We start from the raw sequence: 15047 nt of genomic DNA, 5'->3' as shown, positions 1-15047 counted from the left end.
AACAACCTAGATGCCCTTCAATGGAAGAATGGATGAAGAAAGTGTGGAATATATACACATTAGAGTACTATGCTGCGGTAAAAAATAATGACTTCTCAAATTTTGCATGCAAATGGATGGAAATAGAAAACACTATCCTGAGCGAGGTAACACAGACCCAAAAAGATGAACATGGGATGTACTCACTCATAATTGGTTTCTAGCCACAAAATAAATCTTTTTAAAAAATAAAGAAAAATGATAATGGCTATGTAGTCTGGGCTACATAGGCATGTCACACACACTAATATAATAAAAATAAAATAGAAGAGTAAAATTCAGGGGCGTAGATGAAATGTTATTGGCTGTTAGTTAATTCTTGCATCTATGTGCTTTGAACATCTGTGCTGTATGCTCTTACATATGTTTGAAATTATCTAAAGTTTATAGCCAAAAAAATCAGTACTTTTGCTTGCCATGGCGGCACATGCCTTTAATCCCAACCCTTGGAAAACAGCAGCAAGTGGATTCCTGTGTGTTTGAAGCCAGTCTGGACTGCACAGTGAGAATCTGTCTCAAAAAAACAAAGAAAAAAATCTTTACTTTTGCCAGCTTAGAAGTTGGCTCAGTAGGTAAAGTACTTACCACGGTACAGATTCCCAGCATCCACATATACACCAAATGTGTGTGGCAGCCAGCGTGTGATCTTATTGCAAGAGGCAGCAATGAGATCCCTAAGCATCTTTAACAAAAATACTTCAGAGTAGCCATGGTAAAAACGTTGACCAAAAAGGAGAGCTCACTGAATAAGCAAATAAAAGTATAAAGACAATGTCAATTCACAGAGAGAATAAGAAGACAAAAATATGTGGAAATGACAAATGGAAATTATGTAATTGGGAAGTAAACAATTGCAATAATCAGTCCACTAAATGAGCTTAACAAATTTGAACCAGATAAAGAAATAATTGGCAAACTTGTAAATACTCACATACAGAGTGTAGAAGATGAAGAGCAGAAGAGAAAGAATGAGGAAAAAGAGGACATGGGGTCAAAGGTAGACAGTATTAGTACACCAAATACAGTAAGCACTTGGGGAAAGAAGCCAGGCGTAATGGTGCACGCCACCTTCAATTCCAGCACTCGGGGGCAGAGGCAGGTGAGTCTTGAGTTCAAGGCCAGCTTGGTCTATGGAGTGAGTTTCAAGATAGCTAGGGATACACTGAGAAACCCTATCTCAGAGGGGGAGAGAGAGAGAGAGAGAGAGAGAGAGAGAGAGAGAGAGAGAGAGAGAGAGAGAGAGAGAGAGAGAGAGAGAGAGAGAGAGAGGGGGAGGAGGAGGAGGAGGAGGAGGAGGAGGGAGGGGAGAGGAGGGAGGGGAGGGAGGAAAAGAGAAAAAGGAAAAGGAAAGAAAAACATTATTGAAGAAATAATGGCTGAAAACTTCTCAAACTTGTTTTTAAAATGATCTGTATACACACCAGTCTCAACTGATTGCAACCAGCATGGTCCCAGAGTCAGGTGTTGTATAAAAGTGCTGAAAGTAAAAGATGAGGAGAAAATATTTCATACGTTTCAAGTTAATTTTCATTTGTTTTTGACAGGGTGCTCAAGAGTTCAGCCCTTCAGAATCCCTGTCAGAGTTCAAATAAAGACACCATAATAAGCAAAGGGACCTAAAATCCGAGAGTTAAAAAATTGTTCACAACATGGTCTTTCCATTCCTGTTTCTTTATTCTTATTCCTTATTTCATTGTTACAAATGTTCCCAGTAATATACCCTTGTAACCAGCAAGTCCCCAGCCCTAGCAGGTTCCAGGGCTGGAACTCTTTTGCCCCATAAAAATCAGATAAGAGTTTTCATACATGCGCGTGTGTGCGCACATGCAGCGCACACTCACTCACTCACACAGATCCGTGGCTGTCAGCTCAAAGGTGGGAGTGGCTAGTGCACGTCTGATGAACTCCTTAATGGAGAAAGCTAGTTAAGAAAAGAATTAAATCAGGGGGTTCTAGAGGGGAGGACTAGTGTGCCACACTACATTTTTAGGTGAACAAAAAGGTTTATTTTTTAGTAAAATTATGAATAGGGCATGGATTTGAAATCAGTGAACCACTTTTTTCCTCCCAGCATGCATAGATGATATCAGGTAACCAGGCAACCTATGTAAACATTGGGGGGTGGGGAACCAATGGCTCCTGATCTGATTAGCACATTCACTAGATGTTGTAATTTCTATGGGCCTAAGTCTGAAGTTTGCACTTATTGCTCTAAGCGGTAGGAACAAAGAGGAGACTCAGGCCTCTAAATGATCGATTCTGAGGTTTGCTGTTATCAACCAATCTGATCATGGATATTGTGGGTCTGTAGTGCTGATGGAAGGAAGTCTTTCTCTGGGTTGTGGTTAATTATCTCCTCTGCTGTCCTTGAGAGTAAAGGACATGCAGGAAATTTTCTGAACTAAAATCATCAGTAAACTGAGGTGAAGGTGAGCATAAGGAGTTAGGAACCTTTTAAATGGGGTAAAGCCAGGGCATCTTATTCTTCTATCTGAGCAGCTATGAATCAGCAGCGTTGGGCAAGCAGTAATTCTATGTCCTTGGATAGCTGTGAACATCTTAGATGGAATGATCTTTCCTGGACTCTAAGCACTGACCAGATGCCTGTTGATTGCAGGAAGGCAGGTCTCTGCGTTTACCTAGGAGGACCAAGGCCTGGCAGTGGGAAACTGTTTTCACACATAGCTGGGGGAATGTGATCAGTAAGCCCCCAAAGACATAGGAAACAGCTGAGAATTAATTCCCCCAAATGTGTAACAGAAGGGGAGTCAGCTCCAGCAAAAATCTACAGGAAAAAAAAAACAGCCATTTATTCACAAAGCAATAATCCCAAAATTCCTTGGATTTTGGTTTGACCTTTACCAAAGATCTTGATAAATCACTCATGAAAAGACGGCTTAGAAATTACTGTATAATGCTGTGGCTTTAATGAGACAGGATTTCACAGTGTAGCCTTGGATGACCTGGAACCCATAATATAACCCATGCTGGCCATGAACTTGTGATCCTCCAGCCTCAGCCTTCTGATGTTGGGAGTACATCCGTGTGGTAATATGTCAGACTTATTAGTCATTTTCAAAATAATTTCAAAGCATTCTGTAAGTTTTTTATGTTTTAAAGGACAAATTGAATTACTAGGGAGTGGAAATACATAAAATCAGTAAAAGTAAAATTATAGAGACATGAAGTAATTTAGAAAACCTCTCACAAAATAGCAGTTGAAAGTTTAGATGTAGACAAGTATTTGAGTTAAAATATCTGAGCCCATTCACATAGGCTCAGAATGACAGATCTGACAGAATGGGAGAAATTATACAGTTGAGTGACATGTCTGGATATTGGGAATGTAGAAAAAAATCCTTTTAATCAGCTACACAAAGCTCACGAGATGAAAAACATTAGCTCAAATGAGTAGAGTTATTTTTCTGTAGCTCCAAATAAATCCTTCCCTACTTGCCTCATCAATTTTGTGATCTTCCCATTGGATATATTGATATGAAGGCCACACACACAGACACACACACACACACCAGATCAAAGACAGCTGTTACTCCATTCAACACCCTTTTCTGACCTCTGTCAGCCCCAGGCATGCACATGGTACACAGAAGTACATGCAGGCAAAACACCCATATGGATATGAATTAATAAATGAAAAGTAAACACACCGCAAACACACATGGACACACATACATGGAACTTAGCCTAAGGACAATCATTGTCAGCTGGCCTTTGGAGTGTTAAGTGAATATCAGAAAGTAAAATTAGCACACTGTCTGTGCTATCCCCCATCAGTCGTCTGAAGTCCTGCCGCTGCCAGGCCAATGAAGGAGCTCACTTTTGTTCTTATTACACAGGGTCTCACATCATAGGTGAGACTGGCCTAGAACTCATTCCACCTCCAGATAATCTGAAATTCACTATCCTCCTTCCTCAGTCTCGTGAGTGCTTTGATTTTATGTATAATCAAACAAACATGACTTATTTCTCAACTTTTTATGCTTTTTGTCTTATTTTCAAAATAAATTTCAAAGCATAATATAATTTGGGCATTTAACTGAGAAAAATAACTATTAGTAAATGCAATTATGCAAGATCTGTGAAAATGAAAAAGCAGACACTTTTTTAAAAAGTTTTGCACTACAATGAAGTTTGAAAGCTAATATATAAATTTTTAACTAAGTGACAGCTCCGGGACAGCCAGGCCTACATAGAGAGACTCTGTGAGAATACCAGCAATGCGGATAAACAGAACAGAGGAAGGAGAAGAGGGGAAGGCTGACTGACAAGTCTGCAGGCTGGAATTGTAGAAGGCACAGTTCATTTTTATTGAGTTGACCTAGTCCCTGCCTAATGTTAATGCTACATAAGCCCGGATGACAAGAATCACACATGAAGCCCAACAAGCTGCAGAATTAGGGTTTCCTGGAGCTCCAAGCGAACCCTTTCCTCTCGGCTCTTCCCCTGAGCTGAGCTCAGGCAAGGCCTCTTCTGCATGACAGAATGGACAGCTGTGTTGCCCCAGAGGTGGCCTGAACACTCCCATTGGACTAGGAACTCTGCTAAGGGACACAGAGAATTACATAGGCCAGCAGTGGCAAATAACGCCTCTGCTACAGTGATAGCACAGGACATAAGACCATGTTGTGACCGTGTCTGAACAGAGGAACAAGGACCACCCACTCACAAAAAAAAACCAACATCCACTGTCCTGAAAATGGCTGACATGTGGCTGCTGCTTGTCCAATCAGAGTCCAGTGCTCAGGTGTTTCAGGAAGCACACCCTGCACAGGCTCAGGCTTATCATTAGTCCCTTTCAGGATTGTCCCATGGAGACCCCTCCCCACTCCCCAAAGCTGTGCTCACTGACAGAGGAGAAGCACAGGTGTGTGCACAGGGGTTTCCAAGACACTGACATGACAAAGGAATAAAGACCTTTGCTCCAGTATTTTTTTTCATTCTTTTACCTAAAGAAATTGTATGATGGATTTTGCTCTCCAAAATAGTTTATTTTCTCCAAAACATTTTTATGTGTATGGGTGGTTTGCCTGCATGCATTCCTGTGCACCAATGGCAGGCCTGGTGCCACACAGAGGCCAGAAGAGGGTGCCCAAACCCAGAGAACAGTCGTTGCAAACAGTTGTGAGCTGTCATATGGATGCTGGAAATCAAATCCAGGTCCTCTGCAATAGCAGCAAGGGCTCTTAAATGTGGGTCGTCTCTAAAGCTCCCAATACATCCTTTTCTTACAAAAGACAAGTGAAGTTTCAGATTATTGATAGGATCACAAAGGATTTCTGGACATTATTTTCCTCTGTGATATTCCTCACTTTCAACATTATTGAGTAGATAAATATTTCAAGGTAAGCACTCTCCTTAAAGCCCCTTTCATGTCCTTGTTCCTCAGGCTGTAGATGAACGGGTTCAGCATGGGGGTCACCACCGTGTACATCATGGCAGCTGCCATGTCCCTCCCAGCTGAGTGAGAGGAGGAGGGGTTGAAGTACAGGGATATGATTGTGCCATAGAAGAGGCAGACCACAGCCAGGTGGGAGCTGCAGGTGGAGAAGGCTTTCCATCTTCCCCTTGTGGATGAGACTCTCAGGATAGCACAAGTAATTAGGATGTAAGAGACGAGGATACAAACAAATGGTGCTATCATTATTAGCCCGGCTACAAAAAGTATCTTTAGCTCATTGAGTTGTGTTTCTGAGCAGGATAGTTTCATTAGTTGTTTCACTTCACAGAATAAGTGGGGGATGGTGTTGTCTGCACAGAATGAGAGCTGAGCCATGAGCAGGGTGTGTAACATAGCATTCAGGCTGGCTACCATCCATGACCCAAACACAAGGAGGGCACAGAGCTGATGGGTCATCTTTGTTGTGTAGTGTAAGGGGTGGCAGATGGCTACATACCGGTCATAGGCCATCACAGCCAGCAGGAAATTGTCCATGTCTGTAAGTTCAAAAAGAAAATACATCTGTGTGAGACACCCAGAGAAAGAAATGACCTGAGTCTCAAGTATGTGGTTGGCCAGCACCTTGGGGACAGTGGTGGAGGAGAAGCAGACATCCACAAAGGACAGGTTGCTGAGGAAGAAGTACATGGGGGTGTGCAGGCGGGAGTCTGTGCCGATGGCCAGGATGATGAGCAGGTTCCCCAGGACAGTGGCCAGGTACATGGTGAGGAAGAGCAGGAAGAGGAGCCGCTGCTGCTGGGGATCCCTGGAGAGTCCCAGGAGGAGGAACTCAGAGACACTCGACTGGTTGCTGCCTCTCATAGTCTGAGTCCAGCTACAGAGAAAAGAGGCAGAAATGTAGGTGTTGAAGGGTTGGTTGTAATAAATTTTACTAAGGACTTTGTCATGTTTAAAATAACACAAAAATAAAAATCCTGCATTAGGACTAGAGAGATCTTTGAACTATTAAAATGCCTGTCTGGTCTTCCAGAGAAGCCAGAGTCAGTTCTCAGCACCCATATGGTGGCCAGCAATTGTGCATAGCCCTTTTCCAAGTGATCCTGGGCCCTCTTCTGGCCTCTATGGGCACTATCTTTTGCTTTGCATACATTCAGGAAAATACATTCAGACATAAAATAAAAATAAATTTAAATATACATGCATTTAATAAATAAATCAGAATCTGCCCATAGTGCTCATCCCCTCAACTTCCACCTTCCAGTCCTAGATCGTTCTGATCCCACCAGAATCACCCTTGTGCTTTATTAAATATAACATACAACATACACGCATGGGATGCAAGGTGTTCTAGGGGGTTAAAGTGTTTACTGAACAAACATGAAACACTTTTAAAGGTGGAAGGGGAGAACCAACTCCACAGAGTCATCCCTTGGCCTCCACATGTGCACTGCGGCGTATGTAACACACACACATACACACACACATTCACACACAAACACACAATAATGCATATATTGTCTTAACGAATGCACAGATGGCCCTTCCCTGAAATCATGTACATCCCTGTTAACTTCCCACCCCCAGTTCTTAGCAGAGCACAGGGAAAAATAAAATAGCTAGGGCCAGAGAGAGGTCTCAGTATGTGAAGGCACTCGTCTCTAACCGGAAGTCCCGAGTCCAAGCCTCCAGGGTTCACATGGTGGAAAGCAAAAAAGAATTCCCCTGACAAAGTTTTCCTATGGCTTCCACATATGCTGTACACACACACACACACACACACACACACACACACACACACACACACACAAAGTGTAATGTACTTTCAAATAATGTAATGAGAAATACCTAGTTACCACTGTGTTCAACTCTAACTTGGCCTCATGGGTTCACAAATGTAGCTATTGGTCCTTCAACACACAGGAGTGAGCATCATTTTTTAGTAAAGAAATTGGCATCAGCACTGCTGTTACAATACCTGACAAGTCAGTGCTGTAACTGACCCATGTTCGCCGCCTTGGAGCCGCTGGGCAATGGTGCTCTTTATTCTAAGGAGGGAAGGGGTCAGAATCCTAGGAGGGTTCTGAGCGGGTGGAGTGGGTGATCACCTTCCTAGCCAGCAAAGAGGTTTGGGGGACTCAGAGGGTATTTACTGCAGCATCCTTCCCACTGGGCTAGACTCCCTGAGCATCTCATTAAAGTCAGGCAGACAGTAATTGTCCTGCCTAGCTCCTGGTCTCTGTGGACCAACAAGGAGGAGGAAGGGTAACATCTTACTCCCATGTCAGAACTCAGGGATAAAGCAGTCTGGGTGGAGACACGTCCCAGAGGCAACCCCTTGAGAACTCCATTATCTCCGCGCAGGGCACATGTGGAGGCCAAGGGATGACTCTGTGGAGTTGGTTCTCCCCTTCCACCTCTAAAAGTGTTTCAGGTTTGTTCAGTAAACACTTTAACCCCCTAGAACATCCTTGCATCATTTCCGTGCCCGCCCTAAGCCTGTAGGTCTGCAGTTGGTCCAGACTCTGTCTCACAGCAGAGACCGGAGGTGATACAGCACTGTTTGGGGAATGCTCCTCTTTTGTTTTCTCTCTGGACATTTGTTGCACAGGTCTCAGAGCACATTTCAGGATGGGAGGATGGAAGACGAGACTGAAAGATGGAACTAGAACTAGAGCTGACCCCTGAAGAAGTTGATATAAAATACAAGGAAGGAGGGGGAAGATGAAGGGAATGTGACCAGCCATGACTCCATGCACCAAGAGCAGACATGCTCTGGGCTGTCTTCACACAACAACGGATCACCAGTGTCTATAAATCTGTGGGCTCTTGAGTGCGGCTCCACCAGTCTCACACAGGAAGCTCCACCACCCCTACCAAAGGAAGATTCGTGACTGGACTCGGTCCTCCTGAACGCTGGCCGTGTTCAAAGGCATGAGCCACCATGCAAAGTCTTGTTGTTTTCTGTGATGTCACACTGCAGCCTCCAAGGCTGGCCTAGAATTATATTCTCTCTCTCTCTCTCTCTCTCTCTCTCTCTCTCTCTCTCTCTCTCTCTCTCTCTCTCTCTGTTTTTTGAGACAGGGTTTCTCTCTTTAATAGCCCTGACTATTCTCATTCTATAAACCAGGCTGGCCTTGAACTCACAGATATCTGCCTTCTTCTGCCTCCTGAGTGCTGGGATTAAAGGCATGTGCCATCACCAACTGGCTGTTACCTTATTTTCTAGAAGCCTGCTGTTGAACACAGTTAGCCAAATCTTACACCTCCATGTCAGTTTCCGCTAACCTAAGGAGACTTTTACAACCTTAAGAGTTTATAAGCCTAATCAAACATGCTTTATCAAATATTTGTTGTTTCTTATCTAGTCTATTTGAAGCCTGGTACTAAAGTTAGCAAAGACAGAAATAATTTGATGCATATCTCGACATTAGCTTTTGTTAATCTGAGTAGACCTTTATAATCTTAGGGATTTATCATACAAAGGTTCATACTTGGTCTAGAGAGATGGCTCAACAGTTAAGAGCACTGATTGCGCTTTCAGAGAAACCTGATTCAATTCCCAGCACCCACATGGCAACTCACAACTATCTGTAACTCTGAGATCTGACAGCCTCACACAGATGTACATGCAGGCAAAACAACAATGCACATAAAATAAATTTTAAAAATTCACAGTAATCCAAAATATGCTGGAACATGCTGTTGTCTACTTAGTCTAAAAAGGAGATATAGTGATAACCGAGGACTCAGTAGGACTAAGAAGTTTTATGACTGCTACTTAGTTGGTTAATGCATGTGATCATCTTACTCAAGATGGTGGTGAAGTTACAGTGCATGTTCTTTTTTCACCTTAGTAAGTATGACTGCCAGTCACATGATTGCCTCTATCCTAACAAGGTCATCCGCCAACGTGGAGGCAAGTCACCTGGTTGCTGTTTAAAAACACCCATTTTCCTAAACAAGAGTTCAATTTGTTCCATATCCAGTAAGAAGGTCTATTTTTATAAATAGCAGATTTAATCATTTTGATACAAATTTTAAGCTAACACTTTGCTACAAATTTTAGAGATTCTTTATCGCATTCAAAGAACCTACAAATCCTGAGGTGTTTACACAATAGTTTTAGCATATTTCTTAAGAGCAGAGTGTAGAAGAATCATAAAGACAAAGATTTTGAAGAGTGAAAAGTAGAAAAGGCTTAGAAATGAGAGACTTTGGGGAGCAGAGCAGAGAAAGTTCAGATGTCCCAGATTCAGGGTCCTTTGCTTGGCAGTGGCGGAGGTGGCTAGGATTTGGGAGAATCTGAAAATCAAATGTGCCCTTTTTGACCACCGAGCTGGACTAAGGACCTTTGCAGGGAGGCCTTAATGAGGAGGTAAGAAAAGGGCTGCAGATAGGAGCTCCATACCCAACACTGCTTGCAGATGAAACTCCCGGACCTGGACTGGTTATATCCATTTGAGTTGTTGGCCATGGAAATCCCCACACAACCTGGGCTGTTGCCAAGACAAGTTGCTCTCCTCAAACTGACAGGAAGGCCCAAGACAACACCTACACAACTCATTGAACTTGGAGAGGTTAATTGGGTGCCTACATAGGATCTTCATCCCTCCATTCTCGTGTCTTTGGTATGGGAAGGTAGGGGACCAACCCAGCTGCAAAACTTTTGGTCTACAATGCTTTCCTGCCTGCAAAACATGCTAGAGCAATTGTGGCACAAAGCTTGTGGGAATAACCAGCAAATGTCTGATTGACTTCAGGCCCTCTCTACTAGATGGAGCCTATACTTAACACTGCTTGTGTGACCAAGAACCAGAGACTAGATATCCCAGAGACCTAGGAAAAAAAACAAATATTACTGGTCTTTAAAAAATAGTAATAAAATGACTCCTAATGATATTCTGCTATATTCATACATCAGTGAATACGGATTCAGCCATCATCAGAGAAGCTTCCTCCTGCAGCAGATCAGAACAAATACAGAGACCCACAGACAGACACTATACAAAGAGAGACCTTGGAACATACAACTCTAAATGGGATGTCTCCAGCAAACCCCTCCCTGGAGGAAGAGGAGGCAGAAAGAGTGAAAGAGCCAGCAGAGGGGATGGAGGACACCAGGAGAACACGGTCCTCCAAATCATCTAAACAAAGCTCTTATGATCTCACAGAGACTGAAGCAGCCTGCAAGGGCCTACACGGGTCACATATCAGATATCCTGCATATTAGATATTTACATCACAGCTGATAACAATATCAAAATTACAGTTATGAAGCAGCAAAGAAAATAGTTTGATGGCTGGAGATCACCACAACATGAGGGACTGTGTTAAAGGGTCCCACGATTAGGGAGGAAGAGAACCGCAGGTCCAGAGCTTTTAGTTGTGTTGTTAAGTGTAAGATTACTCTAGTTGGTTGCTGTTGTTTGGGGGGGGGCTTAGTGCTATGAACCTGCCTCTAAGAACCAATTTCACTGCATCCCGTAAGTCTAAGCATGTGAATTCATTTTCATTAGATCCTAGAAAGTCTTTCTTTCTTAGTTTTTGTCTTGACCAATTTTTCATTCAGTAGACAGATGTTCAGTTTCCATGAGTTTGTCAGCTTTCTGTTGTTGTTGATAGAGAACTTTAATTCATGGTTGTCTGAGATCATGCAGGAGTATTTAAATTGTCTTGTATCTTTTGAGATTTGCTTTGTGTCCAAGTACGTTGTCAGTTTTGGAGAGAGTTCTATGAAGTACCGAGAAGAAGGTATATTCTTTTGTGTTTGGGTGAGATGTTCTGTATATGGCTGTTGGGTCCCCTTGGTTTTATAATGACGGTTACCTCTGGCACTTCTCTGATCAGTTTTGTCTGGATCCGTTGGTGAGGTATTGAAGTCTTCCACTATCACAGTGTGAGGGTCAATATGTGATTCACACTATAGTAGATGTATTCGTCTGGGATCTCAGAATCACAAAACTTATGGAATGAATCTCTCTCTCTCTCTCTCTCTCTCTCTCTCTTTCTCTCTCTCTCTCTCTCTCTGTCTCTTTCTCCATATATATGAATTTATTGGAATTACTTACAGGCTGCAGTCCAACATTGCTAGCTGGGAATGGAAAGTCCAAGAATCTAGTATTATTCGTTCCCACAAGGCTGGGTGTCTCAGCTCGTCTTCTATATATGCTGGAATCCCAAAGGAACTGGATGTGCTAGAAAGGTGAGGGCAAGCGTGCAAAGAATGAACAAACCCTTCATTCTTCCACTGTCCTTATATAGGCTTCCAACAGAAAGTGTGGCTCCAGCCTCAAAGTCTGGATTAAAGACTTGTTGTCTTCCTGCCTCAAGATCTGGATCACAAGTGTACCCTCCATTTCTGGATTGGAGTTCATTTCAGATGTTGTCAAGTTACAACCAAGAATAGCCATTATAGTGGTACTCTTTTTATAAACCTAGATGCCTTTGGGTTTGGAGTATAGACGTAAAATTAAAATGCCATCTGGATGAATTTTTTCTTTGCTAAGTAGTGGCCTTCCCTATTCTGATTATCTTTGGTTTGAAGTGTATTTTGTTAGATATTATATGTTAAAATGGCTACACCAGCTTGCTTCCTAGGTCCATTTGCTTGATATCTTTTTCTAATCCTTTCCTCTGAGATAATGTCTATCCTCAATGTTGAAGTGTGTTTTTTACATGTAACAGGATAGATCCTGTTTTCACATCCATTTTGTGGTTATTGAGAGTGGTGGTGTTGAGTGTGTGTATATGTTTCCCTTCTTTTAGTGTTGCTGGTTTGAGATTGTTTATTCCCTGTGTTTTCATGGTTGTATTTAATTTCCTTGGTTGGAGTTTCCCTTTTAACACTTTGTGTAGGGCTGGAATTGTAGATAAATATTGCTTGAATTGGCTTTATCATGGAAAGTCTTATTTTCTCCATCTATGGTGATTGAAAGTTTTGCTGGGTATAGTAGTCTGGGCTGGCATCCGTGGTCTTTTAAAATCTGCAAGACATCTCTCTAGGCCCTTCTAGAATCTCCACTGAGAAGTCAGGGATTATGGGATATTTAATCACAGTATAAACCCTGAGTTTGCATTTGCACTAATTAAATAAAATCAACCTTGGTTCAGGAGACTGAGTTAGCAATTAGTTGGCAGAAAGTAACCATAGAGAATCAGAGAACATCTGCAAGATGGTAGAGATATACACAGGAAGTAGTAGAGAGGGACTTTGTTGGCCAGGTCTTTTCTTGCTTCAGGGCAGCCTTTTTTAGAGACACTGGCAAAGAGAAGCCAGTTAGTTGCTACTTAGCCTCTCTGAGCTAACAGGTCTTCACCCCAGCCTTTGACTCCCAAGTCTTATTAATAAATAGAACAACAGAAACTTAATTAAAAGCTGCATTTGACAGCAGTAACACAGGTGGTGCCTTGGGGAACAAAATTCCCACCAGGCCACTGCCAGAGAAGCAGCCCAGTAACTGAGGAGCCAAATTGCTGATTAAATCAGCAGTAGACTAAAGTGCAGATTCTATGCCAATGGAAAACAACAGTCAGGTGTGATTCTGGAAGGTCGGCCTTTATGTGTTGCTGGCTCTTTTTCTCTTACAACTTTTTATATTCTTTCTTTGCTCTGTATGTCCAGTGTTTTGATTATTATATGCAAAGGGGACTTTTCTCTGGCCCAATTTATCTGGTGTTCTGTATGCTTCTTGTACCTTCATAGGCATCTCCTTATTTTTGGTTTAAGAAAGTTTTCTTCTATCATTTTGTTGAAAATATTTCCTGTGATTTTGACCTGGGCTTCTCCTTCTTCCTCTATCCCTGTTATTCTTAGATTGATCTTTTTATAGTGTCCCAGATTTCCTGGATGTTTTGTGTTAAGAGTTTTTTAGATTTGACATTTTCTTTGACTGATGTATCCATTCATTTAATGTGTCTTTAACAGCTTAAAGTCCCTCTTCCATCTCTTCTATTTTATTGGTAAAGCTTGCCTCTGTAGCTCCTGGTCCAATTCTTAACATTTTCATTTACAGAATTCCCTCGGTTTCAGTTTTATTTATTGGTTCTATTTGTATTTTCAGATCTTGAACAGTTTTAATCGTCTCATGCCACTGTTTCTGTTTTTCTGGATTTCCTGAAGGGATTTATTAATTTCCCCTTTAAGGGCCTCTATCATCTTCATAAAGCCTGTTTTAAGGTCCTTTTCTTGTGTTTCAGCTGTGTTGAAATATTCAGGGCCTGCTGCAGTAGGGTTTTTGGGCTCCAGGGGAGACAAACTTTCCTGGCTGTTTTAATGGTGTTATGTTGGCATGCAGGCATCTGAGATTATTGTGGGATCAGACTAGGTGCTGATATCTGGCTTTGTTTTTGGTGGGTGGACGTTTTGTTCTCTGGTTTCTGTTTCCTCTCTGGATTTTAGGAGAGAGTGGTGGCTGTCTGTTGCCTGGTAGGCAATTTTCTGTGGAACTAATAGGTGTGGTCACTAGGAATTCCAAGAAAAAAAATGTTTTTTCTTGATATTGGGAGCTGACACTTAGAAAGGGGGTGAGCTAGGGGTCTGAAAGGATTTGCAGGAGGGGAAAGCAGAGTGCTCCACCAGGATCTGTTGATTTGGTCTTGGATGGAGGTAGAGAATGAAGCGAGGTCACCCTAGAGGTCCTGTACAGCTGGAGATGAGTCTGGAGATTGATCTAAAGGAACAGAAGCAGAGGTACTGATCTGCAGTCAGCCTGCCTGCTTCCCTGCAGGAAACAGTAGCCGCCTTTCTTCAGAAAAACAAAACAAGGAAACCCCCAAAAGCCAAAAGGGATTCTTGAGTATCAGTTCCCATCATTATTAGCTCACTCACATCAAACAAAGAATGATCATGGTAAGCACTTTCCCTATAGCCCCTTGCATGTCCTTGTTCCTCAGGCTGTAGATGAACGGGTCCAGCATGGGGGTCACCACCGTGTACATCATGGCAGCTGCCATGTCCCTCCCAGCTGAGCGAGAGGAGGAGGGGTTGAAGTACAGGGATATGATGGTGCCATAGAAGAGGCAGACCACAGCCAGGTGGGAGCTGCAGGTGGGGCATAACGGGAGCCTTTGGGGTCCAGCCTCAACACTCTCTTTAGGATTCAGATCAGAAACTACAGCAAGTAAGAAGGATTTTTCCCTCTGGTTATCTGAGGGCAAATAAACAAATGCTCTCACAAGTACTTTTTCAAATCAGACTCTAATCTTTGCCTCTGTTCTAATTCTCTTGTCCTACTTCTCATTCCTTCTACCTTCTTCTCTTCTTTTCCTCTCACCTAAGAACTCTTCTTACAGGATCCTTGAAGCAATAAAAATAATTGAGTTAAAAAAATATGTGTCAAAAGCACATTCCTAGGGTAAGTGATAAGTAGTTGAGCCACTTACCATGGCAATACAAGGGTTGCAAGGTTTCAGGAGTAAGATTGTGACCAGATGGGAGAGGCACAGTGCCCAGTGACAAATTTTGAGGAATAAGTCTATGGTCAGCTGACTGGCAAGTGAAGACTTGGCCTGCTTTTCTTAGGTGCTTTGTGTTATAACCTTGGCTGGACATCTGTGATTCTGACCTTGTACATAGCTGTAAAGTTTTAAA

The 15047-nt window shown here is 42.5% G+C and overlaps 1 protein-coding gene across 1 annotated transcript; it reads right to left on the bottom strand.

Moving 5' to 3' along the window:
- Positions 1–5377: 5377 nt before the first annotated feature.
- Positions 5378–6325, bottom strand: LOC126491044 (olfactory receptor 1361-like). Its single transcript, XM_050126461.1, has one exon. It carries the CDS (start codon positions 6317–6319, stop codon positions 5378–5380), a length of 942 nt encoding a protein of 313 aa, XP_049982418.1. The 5' UTR covers positions 6320–6325.
- Between the last annotated feature and the right edge of the window lie 8722 nt (positions 6326–15047).

Source organism: Alexandromys fortis, unplaced genomic scaffold (assembly GCF_014885135.2).
Source record: "Alexandromys fortis isolate MF-2015 unplaced genomic scaffold, M_Fortis_MF-2015_v1.1 scaffold_29, whole genome shotgun sequence".
In the NCBI taxonomy this organism is placed as follows: Eukaryota; Metazoa; Chordata; class Mammalia; order Rodentia; family Cricetidae; genus Alexandromys; species Alexandromys fortis.
This window is presented reverse-complemented; position numbering and strand designations above follow the sequence as displayed.